The 22,719-nt window shown below is 40.6% G+C and overlaps 1 protein-coding gene across 3 annotated transcripts in view; it reads right to left on the reverse strand.

Moving 5' to 3' along the window:
- Nucleotides 1-22,719, reverse strand: part of Gpat4 (Glycerol-3-phosphate acyltransferase 4) — a 241,186-nt gene that overhangs the window by 13,696 nt on the left and 204,771 nt on the right. For all 3 annotated transcript variants that reach the window (XM_067152376.2, XM_067152375.2, XM_067152377.2), the window contains one exon: nucleotides 9,035-9,243. In XM_067152376.2, the coding sequence (XP_067008477.1) occupies nucleotides 9,035-9,243 (209 nt within the window). The remainder of the gene's footprint in view (nucleotides 1-9,034; nucleotides 9,244-22,719) is intronic.

Below are 22,719 nucleotides of genomic sequence, written 5' to 3' on the forward strand. Positions count from 1 at the left end.
GAATACCTTAAGTTTCCGAATTACAGACCAAGGTTCAAATACCCATGATACCTATTTCAAAGTTGAAAGTTCGAGGGATCATACCAGACAAGACTACAATCTAAAGAGCAAGTCCTCCTGGACATTGAGGTTGGCAATTCCACCCTGTCCCATCCATGTGTGGTAATTCCTAAAATGGAATACAACCCGATTCTTGGAGCAGATTTCCTCCGCAAATATCAAGCAGTTATTGACATGGGGACTAACACTATCAAGTTGAGGAATGACGGTATACGGGAGGAGATGAAATTGAATAAAATTACAGATTACAACCCTGAAGAGAGAATTTAGCTAACTACTGCTGACCAAGGGGAAAAGGAGTTTTATGCGATTTCATCAGATTGGCTGGAAAATCACGAGGGTATCTTTCAAGAATTTGAGATAATGGTGGCAAATTTGGAAGAGAAGGAGAATTTAAGACTTTAATGCCGGAGAATGTAGCCAAAGTCAAGATTTGGGACGAAGATGAGAAGTTACGGAACTTGTTTGAGTGTCATGAGACAGTATTCGGATCGAAACCTGGCAAGATTGCTAACTTCCAGTACAAAATGTGAACTGTTGGGAACCATATAAGCAGAGGCCTTATCCAATCTCAGACAAACTTTCCCCACAAGTCAGAAATTATAGAAGAAATGGGGAAGAATGGTATTGTTTCAAAGTCAGTTACACCATTCCTAAACCCATTATGTGCAGTAGCGAAGGCCAACGGTTCAATTCGAGTCTGCCTGAATGCAAGAGCCATAAATAGAAGATTGGTGCCCGAATACGATCAAGAGCCAGCAATTAAGGACCTCTTAAAGAAGTTCGGTGATATGGAATACTTCAGTACAGTGGACTTGGAAGTCATCTTTCAACCATATTGCATTGGATACGGGAACAAGCATGTTAACAAGCTTTATGTTCGACAATCAGATGTACATTTTCAATCGGCTCCCGTTCGGTTTAATGAACTCAATTTCCGCCCTTATACATGCACTGGAAAGGAACCTTAGCCAGGAGGTCAAGGATTTTACTATCCGATATACTGATGATATATTGATAAGTACAGAGACATTAGAAGAACACCTGAGGAGAGAGGATTTATTATTGGAAGCCCTGAATTGAAGGAATTTTAAAGTGAACTTTGGAGGGAAAAAAAAAAAAAAAAAAAAACACCACACCACATTTTTGTTAACAAAGTGTTCTGTTTCTGGGACATGTCGTCGATGGAAATGGGATAAAACCTAACCCACTGAAGATCGTGGCGATCCAGCACTTCCCAACACCAAGCCGGGTAAAGCATATAAGTCAGTTTCTTGGCCTATGTCAGATTTTTGCGAACCACTGTCCCGCTTATACTGATAAGGTCGCACCCCTCCAAGAACTTCTGAAAGTTCATAACCGCTGGAAGTGGGGACCATTACCTGCTGAAGCATTTCGGAATACCAAGAAATTACTAGCAAACTCGATTAAGTTAGGCTATCCAGTTTCAACCAGAAATTATCAGAGACAGACACCTCAGAAGTCGGGATAGGGGCCGTCCTGTACCAGGAGACTCCTGAGAAAGAAAACAAGATTACTTAGCATTAATGAGCCGGAAATTGCAATCTCGTGAGTTAAAGTACATGACAGAACTAGAGATCTCCATTGTGGCAGCTTTGAGCCATTGGTGGAAATATGTATATGGGTTCCCAATCCTAAATAGGACCGACCCACCATAAGGCTCTTATCTTCATACTTAAAACCAAAATGGCAAGTGGGTGCGTGAGTCGTTGGGCACTCTTTGTCCAGTTTGGTTTAGCCATGGAGCACTGTCCAGGGAAAATTAATGTTCTGGCAGATGCCTTGAGCAGTAACCCAAATCCCAAGGAAGAATCCATCAACTTGGTAACGTTAGGATAGGAAGACCAGGAAACGTTGGAAAAACTAAGGGGCATTGCAGTACAGAGGAATCATCCTGCAACTTGTCTCATGATAGATTACTTTAAGAAAGAACTTCAACCTGCTACATCACAATTCAGAGGGGCAGGGGGGGAAAAAAAAAAGGCAGCATCTACCACTTTTTCGATAATATCTTCCACAAATTTGTAGATGAGGAGCACACCAAGTTTCGGATTGTCGTGCCCCCAAACCTTCAAACAGATTTAATATGGATAGCTCATCATACAACAGGACATGCAGGCATAGACAAAGTTGCATCTGCGTTACAGGAAACTTTCGTGTGGCCGAGGTTAAGGACGATGGTACAACAGGTGCTCAAGACATGACACTTTCCAGCGCATAAAGCCGAACACATACCTACTCAAACAAGCTCCGAGATCTAGTAAACTCAGGGAACTACTCGCTGTAAATTTTTATGGGCGTGTGCCTGCAGCCAGTAGAGATCTAAATTCATTCTGGTTTACATGGGTGTATTTTCTAAGTTCGTGACTCTGTGCCCCGTTCTAAAGGCCAACACTAGGGCAGTAATAAACCAACTCAAAAACAAAATTATTCCAAGGAAGGAGAAACCAGAGAGCATTCTAAGTGACCATGGGTCCCAGTTTACCTCTGCCATTTTCAAAAGGGAATTGGAAAGACTGGAAATAAGGCATGTGCTCTAGTATTCGACACTCAAAGTTGAACCCCAGTGAGAGGATCATGAGAAAAATAGCTAAGTATTGCTGAGTGTACTGCCCCAAGGAGCATTACAAGTGGTTGAGCGTGATACCCATTATCACAGAGTGTATTAACTCCACGCGGCAAGAATCAACAGGGCAGATCCAATCTGTAGTTCACTGTAACGAATATCCGAGAAGACCCTGGCATGGGGTTATACCATGTCCAAATGACCCGTGGCTGTCACCAGAAATACGCATGCAAACTGCGGCAGAACACCTTAAGGCACAGGCTGAACGATGGCTAAGAAGGACCAGGAAAAACCTTTCTCACCGACCTTTAAGGGTAAATGAACTTGTTCTTGTCAAGAGGCCTGCACTTGCAAATCCTGCAGCAAGGTTTTACCACAAGTTTGCTGAGATCTACATTGGACCTTATCAAATTATTCAGAGTTATAACTCTGACAAGGTGCGAAGTCTGGACGGGACAATAGGAAAGATCGTCAACGCAGCAAACTTGAAGGTATATTACTTGCCAGGACAATTTCAAGCAGATGGAAGAGGAAGGAGATGAGGAAGAGGGTGACATCGCAGGAGAAGAGAATTAAAATGGCCAGATTGAAATGGAAACTGAAGGAGAAGGGGACAACAGAAGGTGTAACCTGGTTACTTCACACAGGGTCTCGCCAGAGAACAAGGCTGATGAAGAGAGGGAATAGGACGACTGTCAAGCGTGCCAGGGAAACCAAAGAAAATTCCTTGGCTTACTGGACATCTATTACTGCCTAAGGCAACAGCGTGAGGGACTGCCGAGTGAGATCAAGGGACCTGAAGAATGTGAATGAAAGAGTAAGGGATCATTATAATCTATCAGTTTCATGTCCGTATTGATACTTGGATTTCACAATTACAATGAATGGATACCGTCCACCTAATGAATACTTTATTATGTCTTGTTACTATGCAGTACCGGTTTCGACCTTCACAGAGGTCATCCTCAGCTGGTCACGAGATCTAAAGTTGAGAATATATAATTTAAAAACATTACTAAATTTAATGAATGTCACGTGATATGAGTGATAATATTAAAATATACAATGATATGTGTCCTCTGGTTTTAAAAATGATGATATTTTATGACACTGTGTACTGTTCATGAGTAACAGATAATTTGTTAAAATACAATTTCTACACTTGAAATGTTCATAGCATTCTTGAGGTACACTTTGGAGTTTAATTCATGTTGGTAAATTGTTGCATATGTTCATGGGTATGTTTGTACCAAGTATTCTAGAATATTCCACGATATGGATGTGATAAAAACTATTAACACATAGTACATTAAAATACGATATTCTGTAACATAAAATGTTCACAGTATTTTTGCGGTACACTTTGAAGTTATATTAATGTTGGTAAAGCATCATATACGTTCACAGGTATGTTTGTACCAACCATTCTAGAATGTTTAACGATGTGAATTGTTTATCTTGCGAGTACATACAGTTGAGAATGGTGAATGATTTACATCGAAATATTGTGTTGTGTCATTAGTTTTCTTGGTACTAATCTCGTTATGAGATATTGAATAGGTGCAGATGCTCCCTCTTTGTAGTTGTGTTGTTGGACACGCTAGTAATCTGCGAGAACAGAGAAGAAAATGAAGTACAAGAATTTCTTCAATAGAATGTCTACTGAACGTGTAGAATAAGTGCTTGCTTACGTAGTATTGTTGACTGGTACTTGCCGTTATGGAGAGGGGAACTGGAGGGGCATGAGGGGTATTGACTGGGGAAGGTAAGGTAAAGGTGGCAGAGAGGGGAAGTGGAGGTGCAATAGGGGTAATAATTGGGGAAGGTGAGGTAGAGCTGGGCATGTCTTCGGGAGGTTCCTTGATATGTACTGGATTCTGTTTCTTAACTATTTTTATGAAGGTGTTTTTTAAAATCAGGATGACTGTATTAAAGAGGATATTAACTGTTATCTGTAATTTCATTTAAGTTAAAATTTCGGTTTGCATATTGATCTATACTAATGTAAAATTCTTCCGTTATATTGAGTAGAGGGCCCTTGGGTATCATACTTAGAATCTGAATGTAGTTTTCAATATTTGTAAAATTATGCTTATAATCCTCATTATGTTGAGTTATAGAGAAAAAGTTATTATGCTTTAAGGTGTTAATGTGTTCACTGTAAGGGATAAAGAAATTTCTTCCAGTACGTCTGATATAGCTAGCCTCACAACTGTCTCATTTCATTAGATACACTCCTGAACAACTGTATCTACTATTATAATTAATGGATTTGGCATTGTATAAAATGTTGGCACCGTTATGTGTAGTTTTATACGCTATTTTTTATTGCATTTTAAAAAAATTAGTTATGGAATGAACGTGGGTATTATTGAATGTAAAAAGTATGTAATCCTTCTTGGAGTCGTTAGCTCTGGTTAGTCTTGATTTGGGTTGATATTTTATCTTTTGAATGATTTTATTTACTATTTCTCTATTAAATTCGGTTTGATGGGCTATTTCATAAATCGTGTTTAATTCTTTTTTCAGCTCTTCCTGGGATAGAGATATATTGAATGCTCTGTGTACCATACTGTGATAAGCTGCTTTTTTGTGGGCGTTAGGGTGGATAGAATCTATTCTTATTGTAGGGCCTATTGGAGGTTTGTGTGGGTTTCCTATATACTTGAAATGTCAGGTGATCGTGGTGTCTAGTGACAGATATATCTAAAATTAAAAGTGCAGTCATTTTCTTTTTCTATTGTGAATTTTATATGTGTGTATTTTATTTAGTTGTTCTAATATATTTGTCTCATTGGTGAATCTATTGTCTATAATAACAAAAGTGTCATCTACAAATCTGCACCAGAAAAAAATGTTCTCAATTTTGCTTAAATGATCGATGTAGATTTCTGTTAGTATACCTGAAGCAGGAGATTCCATACGAGAGTTTATGATTTTACTTGAATTCACAATTAACAATGTAACGTTCCAGACGTCACAGTGTATATTACTGTATGTTAATTTTATTATGTGTAATTAAATTCAGGAATTTAACGTCATGATATTTATCTTGGTATGTAATTTTATTATAATTCATGTTTAATCATTTGCTCACTATCATTTCATTACTTTGTAACTACGACTTGTAAACGAGGGCTGAATATCCTAATATTCACTTAGATTCTTGCGACATTCGTTTAAATTTAACTTGCAGTAGATTTCCTCTATCTTGCCACATCACCGAGGAAGAAGGAAGGACAAATTTAGACATCAAATTCTGGGAAAAGCGAGCACGTGTTCAAGCGTTGTAACGACAGCTACCGTATTTCGACCAGAATAATTCAAACTGATCACCGCCTATATTTTCAAAGGAGCGTCATGTTGCCATGGATACTGAGTGAAAGGGCTAATAGAAGAACAGTTGATATCATGGTTAAGACCCATCAACTCTAATATCTGGAGTGGGGAGAGACGTGTCAACTGATTGGACCACGTGTAGCGACCTGTAATTAGAGCCAGAGAAGGTTATAAAAGGGCGTGTTGGAGCTCTTGGCATCATTCGTCTTCTGCATTCGTTATTATTAATCTTCTTGATTCTTCGATCTTGTATTTCGCTGTAGGTCTGAGAACTTGTCTTATGGTTGTTGTACCATAGTGGACTTGTGTGATAGTTTGTCACTTCTACATTAATTACTTCGTTACCACGACGTGGTACTTAGGAATTTCTGAATGAGGGGTGTATAGCCACTCTCATCAGGAAGTACGTACAGGTCGGCTACTAGACCGGTTTGTACCAGTCTACGACAATAGGTAGTATTAAACTAGATAGAAATGAAACTTCAGGGCACATTTTCAGTAAAGTTGGAAGGATTATTAATTGAGTATCCTCTCCACATAACCCAAGGAGGTTTTTCTAACTATGACTTAGGGCTCATCTCCAATATATGGGATAGAGCATAATAGGGAGTGTTAGTGTCGAAACCATCTTCCAATTAGTGGTCGGTGCACTTAGCAAGGCAGGAATGGTACTTAGCTGCAGATGAAGAGATCTCAAAGACGAGCGGTGATGTTCCAGCTACAAGGATGGAAGCTTTCCAAGGACCAGCAGCACAAGATTACATGGTGAGCAAGCGAGTTAAAAATATTGCAAGTTTTCGCGAAGTAGAGTCATTCAACTTTTTGTTAAATTCATTTACTATTTTAAATTCAGTTCTTGTTAAACCGTCGTCATTTATATTCAATATAATAAATAGTATTTTTCTAGTTCACTTTAATCAATCTGCCTTAATTAGCCTTTTGATTTCTAATTCTCCTGCTTAATGATTAGTGCACTATTACCCCACCCCTGTGATAAGAGTCCGTCCAAGCTTGATTATAAATTTTTATCTTTAAGTCATCAACTTAAAGATTGGCGCCCTTAGCTTGCATGGTTGCATTTCTCGTTCAATGATTGTTCTCCGAAAGGGGAAGTCACAACAATACTTATTTCAAATTCCATAACACTATTTACTAACTACAAGGTCTTCCTATGGGATCTCCTGCTTCAGGTATAAACTTCAGACGCACTGCTGTGGGCTTTCCTTGCGAACTGGGGGGGAGGGGAGGGGGGGGCAGGGAGTGATGTGCTTGTTTGTAAAGTTTGTTGTACACTTCTGGCTGCTGGGAGGGAAGTCCACAAACCTGCAAAGAAATACCTTCAAACAGGAGAAATGAGCAGGAAATGTCTCTTGTGGACACACAGTCAACAGCATTGGACAAAACACTGGAAGAAAGTTACTTTCTCTGGCGCAAGTCACTCGGAATTGTAGGGGTAGAGAGTTCAATGTGTGTGCTAAGCAAAGAATGAGCCAACAACTTCAGCACATTTACAACAGATCATAAAAAATGTTTTAGGAATGTCTGACGCAGGCAGGAGACAGATTTGGCTCCTTGCCATACTTCAAAGAAAGTGACAAAATTCTTCAGTGAAAATAATATTCGTGTCGAGTGACCAGGGAACTCCCCTGACATGAATCCAATAGAAAACATCTGGGCTATTTGCAAAAGGAGACCCACAAAACTTGAATCCTCCACAAAAATGTGAAAATAAGTTTCAGCGTGGCTTTATGATGAATTTAGAAATATGTGCTCAAAGCTTCTGGAATCTCTGCCAAATCATGCAAAGCAACTTAAAGGACATATTAGCTATTGGCAAAAGCTAAAGATAGTAGGTGAGCAAGTCCAAAAAATATATGTATGATTGTGTGTTCCGATTAATTTGCACAGAACTGTCCATACATTCTAGACTATTATGCCTTCCAGTATGAAGTCCGCAAGCCTCCATGAATTAAATTTCCTCTACAACCCTCTCTCTGCAACTGTATAGCCTTGTTTGATTCTACACTTCTCAACTTAAAATTATTAAGAAGTGAATCTAACTAGGATCAACCTCTTCTGTTTCTCTAACCCTCCACTGCCAAGTTTTATATTCTGCTAGGTAAACTATTCTCCAGAGAGGTGGACCTCTAGGATTGTTCACTGGAGACCATGGGGACACAAGAGAGGCATTGGAAGACCCCTGAAGAGATGGCTCGACGACAAAGCTGTTGGCTGGAACACGCTGGTTCCAAGTGGCTCAAGACCGAAGACGATGGAAGCACATGGAAGAGGCCTATATCCAGCAGTGGATTGAAATAGGCTAGAAAAGAAGGAGAAGAAGACCCCACCACAGCAAAGCTTTATCAGTGGTTTCATTCCCAACTTAGCCTTTTATCTTCTCATTGCATATGCCTTGCTATTTTTGACACCTGTTTGTATCAGCATTACTTTCATGTTCATTTCCAGTTTACAAATAAGAAAACTTGAGTCCACGTATCCTTCATTCCCATTCAGTGAAGTCCATCTGAAACTAGAGCAATGAAGATATTTTCATCCAAGAGCCAAACTGCTAGCTACATTTAAATTCTATGCTATTCTATTAAGTCGTTTAATCCCTGCCTTCCCACTGATCCAATTTTCCTATTTCTACTGCTTTAAGACACTAATTTATTTACCATTCCCTCACTCTCTCAACAATTTCACTGCCATTATTGTCCTCCTCCCAATGAACTCTGTTGGGACTTCATCAGAAACATTTCCTTTTCTAAAGAGGAGTTTAAAAAATATCCCTTATGCCTATTATTACATTAATGAGTAACCATAATTACCAATAGAGAGATTTACAACTTTATTTGACACTTGTTTGTTCCTTTTCAACACGGATACCAAGAAAAGGAACCATTCGGTAAATTACTTGAAATTCTACATGAGGAACAGTAAAATTAATTTTATATTTTGAAACCATTTCGGAAAGTATTCTGTTATAATGGAAAGAAAGAAAGAAAGAAGAATTTTTCAAATAAAAGTACATCTGTGGACTAAACTCACCACACGAGATCCACTAGTCCACCCTGTCGAGCAATCATCCTTTTAACACGATTGGCAAAGTCGATGGCAGACTCATCAGGCTGTTGAGTCATGGGAGGCAAGTACCACACATCACAAACAATCGCCCAACTTGTCATCATCCTATATAAGTAGTGAACCATGGAGTAACGGCTGCTGTTCCAAAATGCATCACCAAACTTCGGGTCATACTGCAACATAAAAAAAAATTATAACTTCAACTAAAAGTTCAGTACAATAAGAATCTGCATTATTTACAGTGGAACCTCGATTCTCGATTTTTCAAGGGACCATGAATATAAAACGTACAACACAGGAAAACGGAAAATCCGGGAATGAATGAAAACCATCAACAATTTGGCTAAACATCACAAAAATGAAATGTGTATAATTATAATCTTACAAAAACTCCTAAACCAAACCAAACTACAGTCCCAATGGGCCTTTGCCTGCCGAGCGACCGCTGCTCAGCCCGAAGGTCTGCAGATTACGAGGTGGCACATGGTCAGTGTGACTATTCTCGGCCGATATTCCTGGCTCTCTAGATCAGGGTCGCCATCTCACAATTAGATAGCTCCTCAATTAAATGTAATTACGTAGCCTGAGTGGATCTGGAACCAGCCCTTATATCCAGGTAAAATTGCCTGACCTGGTCAGAATCGAGCCCAGGCCCTCTGGACGAGAGGCATGTTGACCGCGAAACCACATTAATTACCGGTACGCAAGTTCAAAATCTTGATGCGGTGCTTTGTTTTTAATTTTACACGGGAATCTTCGTCAGCTTCCCGTTAAAACTTCTTTCAGTTCAGCAACTTTGATTAGCCAAACTCTTCAAAAAATCTAATGATGCCAAACTACAGTCGACCACAAGTAGTTTTAATTCTCATCTAATAAAATAAAGCACATTAGATACAAAAGCGCCGAACATGATGGTGAATCTCTTCTTTTCTTGATCTTCCATTGTAATTTGGTCTCTGGTATAATGTTCGTAGTCAGTTTCTGGAAATCTTGTACCGCGTAAATTAGGCCTACATCGACTTTTAAAGGTTATGTTGAACTCGAAAACATGGTTTTGAATGTAAGTATTCTCAAAAGTTCTCGAATGCATTATATTCAATTCTGCCCATCCCTAATCCAATCTAACTGGAAAGAGGAAAAAAAATCATCAAAACTTAAGAAATTATGGTTATTCATGACCTTGAGGTCATCTGGAAAGTGCGCTCTCTGCACGTAGTACAAGTTGGAAATGATACAAACCATTTAAATGTAACGTGCGCAAATAAAACGACTGTGGTTTTTGGCATTTTAACATGAAAACGTGAAATTCCCAGTCTTACATTAGGACCAAAACATTAATAGGCAATCCCAAGACCTCGCATGGCTTTTTTAAAAATATAATGTGCAACATCTGTTCTGGTCTCTCTAACAATCGTGTACGATAATATTAAAATACAAAATTTGTGTTAAGGAGCAGTTTTGATTCCTGCCGGATAGCCCAGTTACTTTACAGTGCCCTGAGGAAAGTGCCAAAAACCTGTTTGGCAATACGATCGAAAACATTTAAAAAAAACATCTAACGCTGGACATAATGTGGACATTTTGTTAGTGCGAACATTTGATGAAACTCATTCAGTCTTCAAGCAGAGCTGTTGAAATGAGCTGCGTCTCCTTACAATTGTGGCCACTGTACACTTCATGATTTCCAAGATTCTCTAAACAATACCACCCTTATGCAAGTTCACTGCATCGCTTTTCCAGTAGGTACAGTACTTGCTCTAATTTTCGCAATGACAGGGCGTTAACGTCAAGATCCGTAAGTATGCCATAGCTGTTCTTTCGTGAGATACAGTTTATTAAAAAAACGATTGATCGAGGATTTAGCGTTGATGGGACTGAAATTTCTGGACGGTTGATCCAGGAAATCATTTAGAGGAACAGATAATGCAGGCTTTTTATAACGTGAATTAATTATGATGCTCGCGGACCACGTAATTTGAATGCATATTCCAGGAAAACGTAGTTTCCGGGAACGGATAGTCAAGGTTCCACTGTACATACAAGAGAACTTACAAGAAAGATAACTTGTTTATATTCCTATTTTTCTAGGCTTGTTTATGAAAGTTTGCTAAATTATTGAAACAGTTAATTATCATAATATTTAGGCCCAGCTTCTTTAACGAATGGTACGTGTTAACACTGCTGCTGAAGAGACTTCACACATATTTTAACAAAACGGCCATCTCATCAAGAATGGTTAACCCTAACAAATTGTTAATACTTGCATTAAATTAGCATGGCAGCAGCCCTGTGTTAAACCTCTTTAACAGCCGTAAAAATTTCAAAATGGTAGCATGTAGAAGACGCAAGTATATATAATTATATAAGAGAGAGATATCTAGCAGTAACAGAATTTTTAGGCCTATATTAATTTCAGGTAGAAAAAAGTGCACTGCAATTTGCACAATATTTTTGTTTCCATTTTTATCTCCACCTTCCCTCAAATATTAATTTATTCTGTACAAGAAATATAGCTGCCGCGAGACTCAAACTCATGTCTTCGAGGTTCGCAGACCACCACTGTGATTGACTGTGATGTAACTCTCTAAGTATATATGCATTGCATTGGAATCAGAGATTCATCAATTTTTTGATGAAATTGTTAGGTTGTGGACCTGCAATGTTTAAGTAAAATTTCTTCGCCTTTTAGTTCTATCACTTCCACTTTGTCCGAAGCAGATCCTTGACCTTTGACCTCTTTTAAAATGAAAGCATATTGGCCTAAACCCTCATACACGAGTTACTGTTGAGTGTTCCCCCACAGGTACATTGAAGCCTGTTGAAATCTGTTTGCCTCAGGGCCTGGCCTCTCCTTGTTAAATATGCTTCAGACACTTCATGTAATTGTAGGAGACTATATTCACAATTGCAAGACAAGAGTGTGTAGGATTCTGCAAAGAATTCCTGCTGCCATTGCAGTATTAACAAGGCATTACATCATTTTCCCTGCAAGAAAAGAATGCCTGAAAAAAAAATCATTCAGATTGCACTCATAAGGATATGTGAAATGTTGCGATATAACAGTCCATTCTTCCATTTTTCAAGAATGCTCTCATACTTTCATATTAAATCCGTAAGAACATTTGTCTCACATTCATCCTAATGCTTTTGTTGCCTCTTACTTGACATGTCTTAGCGGTCTCCACTAACCATAACATAAAATAATGTCAACCATGCATGACAAAATACTATTTGAACACACTAGGAGCTCTTTCTGAAATGAAACAAAAGAATCACTGCCAAATGCATTCACTTATCTCACAAATGTGTTAATTTGTCTTTAACAATTATTTCATAACAAATGTTGGAAATGTGTTCATGAAACAGGAAACTTAACTAAGTAGACATGATATAGGCTTTTGGGCTTCTGCCGTGTCAAGAAAATAAGGTGAAATTCTTTACATTTCACAGAGAACTGTGCTCTGTCATCAGAAGAAAATCTCTACTGTCCACGAGAAAGGCTTCTTAAACAATGGGCTTTTGAATTTAGACTTTATAATAGAAGTGGAAATGGTATGTTCATTTGTCACCAGATGGCTCCCCGGACACAGTACAGCACTAGCATTCGAAGCGGAAGCTGACGTAAGCATCAGAATCAGTCTAAGAGGGTCACATAACATGTGCATGTAACATATGAAATAGACAGATGTATGATGACAAGCCTGAAATGAAACACCTGGCGATGAGGAACGTACGAATTCGAAAACACTGAGACGAAATAACAATAATGAAGGGAACTACCTACGTAAATCTTTAATGGCTGGCAATCCGGTATTACTTAATTGATAGCCAGTGTCCTTGTTGAAATTGTTAGGATTTCTACGTATTTCCACAGCTTTCTGTATAATCTTGTGTCTAGTGTGGGTAAGAGCTTGAGCATCTTGGAACATGACATGACCCGACGATAGAGCGTGCTCGGCTATTGCCGATTTGTCTGGCTGGTTGAGACTAATATTACGTTCACGTTCCTTGATACGAGTACCAATGGACCGGCATGTTTGGCTGGTTCGGGCAATGTATACCTTACCGCAAGTACAGGGTATTTCGTATACCCCTAGGATGTAAAAGTGGGAATGATTTGGGCTTGGTTTATCCCAGACTGAGCAATTTTAATGGCTGTGCCAAACACTTTTTATATGATGTTTGCAGAGGACCTTGTCAATTTGATCTGTGGTGCTGTGAATGTAAGGCAAGTAGGCAGTTCCCTTCACTACTTCTTTCTGTGAGCTTTGCTTGGTTGTTTCTCTGGGATGCAGGACTCTATGAATCTGCATATCGCTGTAACGATTACCCTTGAATGTGACTGAGGTGTCCATCTCCACCTGGATATTTGATGGCTCACAAATTCGTCTCGCCCTTTTGGCGAGGGTCGTGAGAATGTCTTGTTTTTGTGCTGGATGGTGGTGAGAATCTGCATGAAATGAAGATAGCGATTTGTGTGGGTAGGCTTATGATAGACTGTATGTCCTAAGGAGCCGTCCGGTTTCTTTCTTACTGGAACATCCAAGAAAGGATGGCATCCCATCCGACTATCTCCATAGAGAATTTAATTGAAGGATGTTACTGATTTAGATGGTTTAGAAATAGTTTCTCAGGACCTTCTACACAGACCACAAATGCATCATCAACATACCTCGACCATATCCTAGGTTTGATAGGTGCCGAAGCAATAGCCTCCTCCTCAAAAAGCTCCATAAAGAAATTAGCCGCTATGGGCGAAAGTGGACTTCCCATACCCACTGTCTGTTCATAAAAATTCTCACCCCACAAGAAATAGCCGGAAGTCATGCGGTGGTAAAATAGCTTAGTAATGTCCTCATGGAACAGGTGTTCAATGAGAGACATGATCAAGTCAATTGGCACTTTAGTGAACAAGGACTCCACATCGGAACTCCCTAAAAGTGCATTAGGTTGTAGGGTTATGGTTGACAGTTTGTTGACAGAATACTGAGAGAGTCCCTGATGTATGATTCAGTCTCTGGCTAAATACCTAAGCAAATTGCTTCAGCCGCACATGGGACATATTGAATCATACACCAGGGACTCTCGGTATTTCGTCAAACTGTCAACCACAACCCTTCAACCTAATGCACTTATGGTGAGTTTCGATGTGAAGTCCTTGCTCACTAAAGTGGCGAGTGACTTGATCATGTCTCACTGAACACCTGTTCCCTGAGGACATTACTAAGCTATTTTACCACCGCATGACTTCCGGCTATTTCTTGTGGGGTGGGAATTTTTATAAACTGACAGACGGAGTGGGTATTTTGAGAAGGAGGCTATTGCTTCGGTGCCCGTCAAAACCTAGGATATGGAGGAGGTATGTTAATACATTTGTGGTCTGGGCAGAAGGTCCTGAGAAACTTCATCTACTTCAGAACCACCTAAATTAGCAACATCCTTCAATTAAATTCAGTATGGAAATGGAGTCTTCTTCTCTTGGATGTTCTAGTAAGAAAGAAACCGTACAGCTCCTTAGGATATACCGTCTATCGTAAGCCTACCCACACAAATCGCTATCTTCATGCAGATTCTCACCACCATCCAGCACACACACAAGGCATTCTCATGACACTCGCCAAGAGGGCGAGACTAATTTGTGAGCCATCAAATATCCAGGTGGAGATGGACACGCTCAAAATCACATTCAAGGGTAATGGTTACAGCGATTTGCAGATTCATAGAGCCCTGAATCCCAGAGAAATGACCAAGCAAAGCTCACATAAGGAAGAAGTGAAGAGAACTGCCTATTTGCCTTACATTCACAACACCACAGATCGAATCGCCAAGGTCCTCCGCAAACACAATATAAAAACCGTGCTTCGCATCGCCACTAAAATTGCTCACAGTCTGGGTAAAGCCAAGGACAAATTGTCCCCACTTTTATATCCTGGGGTATACGAAATTCCCTGTACTTACGGTAAGGTATACATCGGCCAAACACGCCAGTCCATTGGTACCCGTATCAAGAAATGTGAACGTAATGTTAGTCTCAATCAGCCAGACAAATCACAAATAGCTGAGCATGCTCTATCGTCGGGTCATGTCATGTTCCAAGATGCTCGAGCTCTTACCCACACTAGACACTACAGGTCCGGATTAGTACAATTTACAAACTTCATCCTATAGATCCGTATTGATTGGGTGGACCAAAACCTAACATTGTTTCTTAGGTCCAGGATTATATGGTAAGCTGTGGAAATACGTAGAAATCTTAACAATTTCAACAGGGATGCTGGCTATCAATTATGTAATACCTAATTGCCAGCCATTAAGGATTTATGTAGGTAGTTCCCTTCCCGTTCCTTTCCCTGTCCCTGCACTGTTATTTCATCTGTTTTTTCCAAATTTGTATGTTCCTCATCGCCAGACGTTTCATTCTAGGCTTGTGTCCATGTTATACACCTGGTCTGTGTCATATGTTATGTACGCATTTTATGTGACCCTCTTAGACCGATTCTGATGGTTCCGTCAGCTTCGGCTTCGAACGCTAGCGCTGTACCACGTCCAGGGAGCCATCTGGTCACAAATGAATGTACCACTTCCACTTCTATTATAACGTCTAGATTCAAAAGCTAATTGTTTAAGAAGCCTTTCTCATGGACAGTTGAGATTTTCATCTGATGACACAGAGCACAGTTCTCTGCAAAACGTAAAGAATTTCACCTTATCTTCTTGACAATGCGTAAGCCCAAAAGCCTATATCATGTCTAAGTACAGGCATGAAAGCATCAATGGCAATATTAACTAAGTGTTTAATAATAGTTTTGTTAAGTAAAATTTAACACAAAAGTGAAGAAATCAGGCCTTGGGAGAAATCAGTAGCAGCTACCAATAACTGATAGTGATATCACATAAAAAATAAATTATTGTACAAATGAAAAGTCAACTAGCTGAATTATGGTATTCTAAAAAAATGAGGCAGAGATCTATTATCACTAGAACGCCCAATGGCGTCATTTTGACTCCTCTGTCATCTTAGTTTGCTGTAGCCTCTGATTTCCCGAATTCAAAAAAATCGGTTCAGGGTTTTCATCTTTTAAGGGAAGATTAACACCACCTTTATTTCCCTTCATGCCTATAAAACAGCCCGTAGTGAAATGAAGGTCACTGCCTTAACAAAAGCAAACAGGTATGCAGACCTATACGTGAAACTTGATGGCATAAAGGCAAGCGGCACATTTACCAGCTAATCCAATCAAGGCACCACAAAACGGAAGACCAACGTTTTTACGGCAACAGTGACCAAACGGGCGAGCTGTGTGTTGACTAGAAGAAATTAGAATCAATCCATATTGACGGTTTTCACTCTAATTGTTGTGATTATTGGGATTTGATTATTTGGACTCGGAAAACGGCGATAAATTATGTATGTAAAGGATTTATTCAATTGTTTGTTTTGGTTTTCCTCAGTATGTGAATTTTGGAATTGTTTAATTTGTTTGAAGTCGATATGATTTTAAAATTATTTGTCATTGTAATTCTGGTGCATCCTGTACCACACGCGCCACATCGGCGTGGGAGATTTCCGGTTTCGTAAAGTTGCACAAATTTCGTAATTTCTAAGGGCTTCCTAAATGTTCTTTGTCAGCACTATTTTTTCTGCGCTCCTATTGGAGAAAATAAAAGGAAATGTGATTGGTAGGTGAAGGAAAACATCGTACGCTCATTGGCCGTGGTAATATTTCATAATTTCCGGGGAGAAGCGTTGTCGCTGGAGCCTTGCTCTGCGAGGGCGTCTTTTCTGTTTGACCACTGAAGGGAACGGTCACCTTCCAAGGTACGGGTCTTCTGGGCCCCGCCATCCGGTAAGCACTGATTATTATTTTTTTAACTTTTCTGGTATTCAGTTTCAGATGTAGTGTTTCATTTAATTTATCTTGCCGGAGCGTACCCGTGTTTCCTTCTGCTTCCAAATGTTATAATTATGACTTAGCCGTTTCGGTAAGTCGCCTCACTTTGTCAAGAGATAGTTCCCGTTTGTTGTTTTGTAAATTAATTGTTATACGCCTTTCGAAGTAATCCTTATCAGTAATATTTTTCTCGGGACTATCTCATTAATTCCGCTTCATCATGGAATATTCATCTTTAGGTCGGGTACCCTTTCTCAGAAGTGTTTTTGAGGGGGCTACCCACTGAAGATGCTCTGCTCCATGATTATACGTAAATTATTTTTCCTCCTTAGATGTATCTCTTCACTTTAGTATAACGTTACCTTCCTTTATTTATTTCGAACTGTTTTGGGTTTTTAAAGGTAACGCCACGACAGTGGAACGTCATGTGTGATGTTCCGGTGTAAAATAAATTTAATTACTAAATGCTACCCTCATGTAAATTGTAATGGTTGTTGAAATTATGCCGTCATTATTTTAATTGTATCTTGGTTATTGCTTTATATATGGAATCAAATCTAACTTGTTAAGTAAAGTTTAGGATTACATTGACTTCGCTTCTTCAGTGTTACCAATACCTTCCACCGCCTGGATATGGTTCCCAGCCGCTTCCCGGGGTTATCCTTTCTTAATAGTCATGTTGGTTAAACTGTTTATTTCCTGTGATTTATGTGCTTGCAAATTTAGTTTCGTACATGTTGCCTAGTGTACAGTACTTTTGGTGAAAGCATTACGGTAGCAAACATTTTCACTTCTTTAAACCTATTAATTGTAACCTTACCCTTTGGAGAGGTTGCACTAATGATGGAATTGTTTTATATTGAATTAAGATACATTTAATTTTTTCTTTGTAAAGTGACTGGAAGAAAACATGGGAATGCTGCTGGAACTACTTTGAGAAAATTTCAACCGAAGAATTTCCCCACCCACCAATCCCAACCATCTCCGCTCTTGACGATCCAATGAAGGAAACTGACGTCACCAAAGTCCAGGCTACTCTGAAGGAGATGAAACCAGGCAAAGCCACCGGACCCGATCTTCCAGCAGAGTTTTAGTGCTCTCAACGGTGCGATGCAGCAGTATGGCAAACATAGCTTTTCAACCAGATCATCAAAGAAGGTCCAATACCAACAGACTGGCGACCATACCAATCTTCAAGAAGAAGGGAAGTCCTGCCGACTGTTCTAATTACCGCCTGATCAGACTTCTGAGCTGCACGATGAAGATCATACAGATGTTGATTCCCAAAGGGAACCTGAAATATTTGTCCCGAATGAGTAAATTTATAATGCCAATATAAATGGTCCGTATCGGATATTACAAATTTCCCAGCTAACTCATTCCTGGTTTTCAGAGTTCACCCCAGTGTGCCAAGTTGGGCTCATCAGTTGGTAAAAATCACATCTACCAAGACGCATGGCTAGTGCACACTGTGGAGGCCACTGCGTAGCCTATTTGGAGCCACCGGTAGTGCCAATACACTATGAGAGACTGTCTCATTACCAAAAAGTGATTCCCGAAATATTTCAGGTTGCTTTTGGGATGGTGGTGGTGGTGAATTTTGTTTTAAGAGGAAGTACTATGAGGTAATCATCCTCTCTGAACAAATTAGTGGAAAATAAATTTAAAATATAAAACAAAATTATTTATTTAACAAAGGAATTTGGAAACGCAATACAAAATAAAACAAAAACAGTTATAGAATAAGGCCAAAAAAAATATTAACGAATCAAAAGGAAACGTGTGTTCCCTGAGTAACAGTACACTTGTAATTTATATACCCTTGATAAGTCCACCGTCACACAAAGCGGGTGACGAGATCAGGAGTAGTCGCGTCATCGGCTAGTATGCGTTTGAGTGTTTCCTGCAGGCCGAGGCTCCGTCTTAGGCCAGAAAGATCGGCGCACTCTGTGAGGATGTGGGCCACGGTGAAGTCTGTACCACAAGAACACACTGGAGGGGCTTTTCCTCTTTAGGAGATAAGAGCGCGTACATTGTAAATGACCTATTCTCAGCCTACACAATACTATAGCCTCTCTCTGTGAAGGTCTGAAAGAGGACCGCCACACCGTGGTTGTCTTCTTAATTGCTCTAAGCTTGTTGGGAGTTCGGATAGCTAGCCACTCCGATTCCCAGGACGCCAAAATGGTTCGACGTAGCTGTGAACAAATATCCTTAGCAGGTACATTGACAGATCTTGGAGGTAAAAGTACTGCATCTTTTGCAGCTTCATCCACATGTTCGTTTCCCGCAATCCCAACATGGCTTGGAAGCCACACGAAAGTGATTCTGGTGCCAGCATCCCTTAACCTGGCTAGGTCATGTATCTGCTATACCAGTGGGTGTTGTGGAAAACAGGTTTCAATAGACTGCGGAGAGCTTAACAAATCGGTACACATAAGCAAGTGGCTTTTTTCGTCACGCAGTGCAAACTGCAGAGCCTCTAAGACGGCGTAAAGCTCTGCAGTATACATGCTACATACTCTAGGAAGCGAGATCTTCGTGCTCATATCATTAAAGACGAAAGAGGAACCAACATTATCTCTGATTTTAGAACCATCCCTGAAGATATGTCTCGCAGCCAGATATTGGAGAACGAAGTCCTGGAAATACCTCTGGTAAACTGGGGAATCCGTGTTCACCTTGGGTCCACGGAGCAGATCTGGACGTATATCCGGTCGTGGAACCAACCACGGAGGTACCTCGCTAAGAGTTTTTTTCAAGACAACCACCGATATTGATATTCAAATCATGACACAAGCTATCAAATAGAAACCCAACCGGCCGTGTGGTTTTCGGCCGGTCTTGGCACCTCTGGTTGTATTGGGTACGATAGATGCATTGATAGCTTGGATGTAGCGGCATTTCATGAATTTTGGCAGCGTACGTGAGGAGTAACTGCTGCCTCCTTATCCGTAAAGGTGGAACTCCCGCTTCAGCGAGTTGGCTGGGAATGGGGCTAGTAAGGAAAGCTCCCGCTGCCAGCCTAACTCCACTATGGTGAATAGTGTCTAAAAGGCTCAGTGTAGATTTTGATGCTGAGCCATAAGCCGCACTTCCATAGTCAATTTGGGAGAGGACCATTGCCGTGTAAAATTGTACCAGTACCGCAGTCAGCCCCCCACGAAGTGCTGCTGAGAAACTTAAGCATGTTAAGTCTTCATGCAAACTGATGGATGTGGGGCTGCCACGTAAGTCTCTTATCAAAGCGCAGACCCTGGAATCTGCAGGTGTCAACCACTGGTAAGACATTGTTTCGCAAGCGGAGCTCTGGTTCGGGATGCACAGGCCGACGTCGACAGAAGTATACAACTGAGGTTTTCGCTGCTGAAAATCGAAAACCATGTTGCAGGGTCCATCTGTTGACTCAGTTATTAACTTGCTGTAGCTGTCTCAGCAAACGCCACCCTTCCGGAGCTGTAATGTAGAGCTAAGTCTACATAGAGCGATGGAATGACTGCGGGCCCAGCAGTGGCAACTATGCCGTTGATGGCGATTGTGAACAGTGTGACAGTACCGATCCCTGAGGTACTCCATTTTCCTGAAGGTAATGTTCAGAAAATGCATTCCCTATTCGGACTCAAGAGACAGAGGGACATGAAGTTCTCAAAAAACGTTGGCAAATTTCTCTGAAATCCCCACTGGTGTAGTGTGGAAAGAATCCCATATCGCCAGGTAGTGTTGTAAGCTTTCTCCAGGTCAAAAAACACAGCGACCAGGTGTTCCTTCTGGAAAAAGGCCTCCTGAATGGCGCTCTCCAGTCTGACCAGATGATCAGTGGCACACCGAGAGCGGAAACCACACTGATAGACAAGAGACCCTCTTTTTCCATGGCCCACACAAGACGCCGGTTAACCATCCTTTCAAAAAGCTTAACAGAGGCTATTTGTAAGGCATATTGGCCTATAACTATCCAGAAGTTTTTGATCATTACCTGGCTTGGGAATTTGTATCAATTCCCTCACGCTATCGAGATGGAAACACTCCCTCACTCCATACTCTGTTGAATAGGGTGAGGATATCCTTGAGACATCTGTCACTCAAATGCTTAAGCATCTGATAATGGATTTTGTCTGGTCCAGTAGCAGTATCTGCATAGTGAGCATGCTTGAATATTGAGTAAGAGACTGCTACAGCAAATGACTGTTAAGAATAATATTCTTATACATATATTATTATTATTATTATTATTATTATTATTATTACCTCTTTTAGTTTTACTCTCTTGATTCTGGGGTGTTAATTCTACGGAATGAGGGGCATGGCACGAGGCTCTGAGGATGACTGCTGTGGTGGCTCTAGGGGTTTCACGTTTCCGGAGTGTCCAACGAGCCTTATGACATGCCCAAGGGATACGATAATTTTCTCTTTTTATTTTTTTGGTGATCTGAGTGGTTCATTATTATTATTATTATTATTATTATTATTATTATTATCATTATTATTATTATCATTATCATTATTATTATGAAATTAGGGCAGGTGCCTTTTCTCGCCATTCATGCATATTGGGGGGGGGGGGGATAAGGGAGGATGGGCAAGGGAAAATGACGGGGTGGGTAAGGCCCACGCCAAATAAGCAAAGGAAGGGAAGAATGCGATAGGTGGGATAGGAGAGGAGAGTGGATCCAGTTAGATGTGGTTTGTTGCAATGGAATGGTGAGAATGAACGCACTGTCATCTGGTTAGGATTGTTGGGGTTTCACCTTAGGGCTCCACAGTTAGTGCCGGCTGTGTCATGAGGAGGGCGGCCTTTTTCTCACCAGGGTGATGACACGGCCGGACGGTAGCAGCAGTTAGTAAATTTGTATTCTCTATTGTTTATTTTTCCTTTTCTCTGTATGTGAACATGTATAGGGGCGAAATCACCTGTTATGTTCAATAAATGTTCATTGTTCAGTATCTGCATAGCGCGAGTGCACTCCGCAACTCCCACTCCGTGAAGGGCACGTTGTAGGAATGCGAAGCACTAGAGGCAAAAGAGAGATGGTGTGCCTCTGCCTCGTGCTCAATTGGAAGAAATTCAGAGTCGTATCTCCTAGAGCTGGACGTATCTGCGAAATGTGAAGCGATGTGGTGGGCAATGACTGAAGGAATCTTAACTATCTCCATTAATGGAGATTCCGGGTACTGAGGGCACATTCTGTACTCTGACAATACGGCAGAGTTTTGTCCACACTTATGATGACAGAGTATGTGCCGTGATGGACAACACATACTTTTCCCACGTAGCTTTCTTACTTTCTCGAATAAAAAAACGGGCCTTCGCGGAGACGCTTAAACGTGATATGATTGGCCATCGTAGGATTCCAACGATAATGCTTAAAAGCCTGTCGGCAATCACGTATGGCTTCTGCAATTTCATCCGTCCACCATGGGACCCGTTTCTGGCGCCGATTACCGAACGAGGAAGGAATTGTTTCCTCTGCAGCAGCCAAAATTCCAGCAGTAATGGAAAAAACGTGGTCGTCAACAGACTCCAGCATATCATCAGCCATCACTGCGAGTTTCGTAAATTCTGGCCAATTTGCCCGCCGAAGTAACCAGCGCTTGGGTACTTTGGACTGTTTGATTGAAGAGAGATAGAATTATCAGGAAGTGGTCATTATCACAGGTCTTGTACTTTCCACCGTAGCAGGGGAACTAGCGCATAGCTGCACAAAGTGACATCCGGGTGTGAGAATGTGCCATATGCGCTGCTGAAATGTGTCAGTTCCC

This window comes from Anabrus simplex, chromosome 8 (genome assembly GCF_040414725.1).
Source record: "Anabrus simplex isolate iqAnaSimp1 chromosome 8, ASM4041472v1, whole genome shotgun sequence".
In the NCBI taxonomy this organism is placed as follows: Eukaryota; Metazoa; Arthropoda; class Insecta; order Orthoptera; family Tettigoniidae; genus Anabrus; species Anabrus simplex.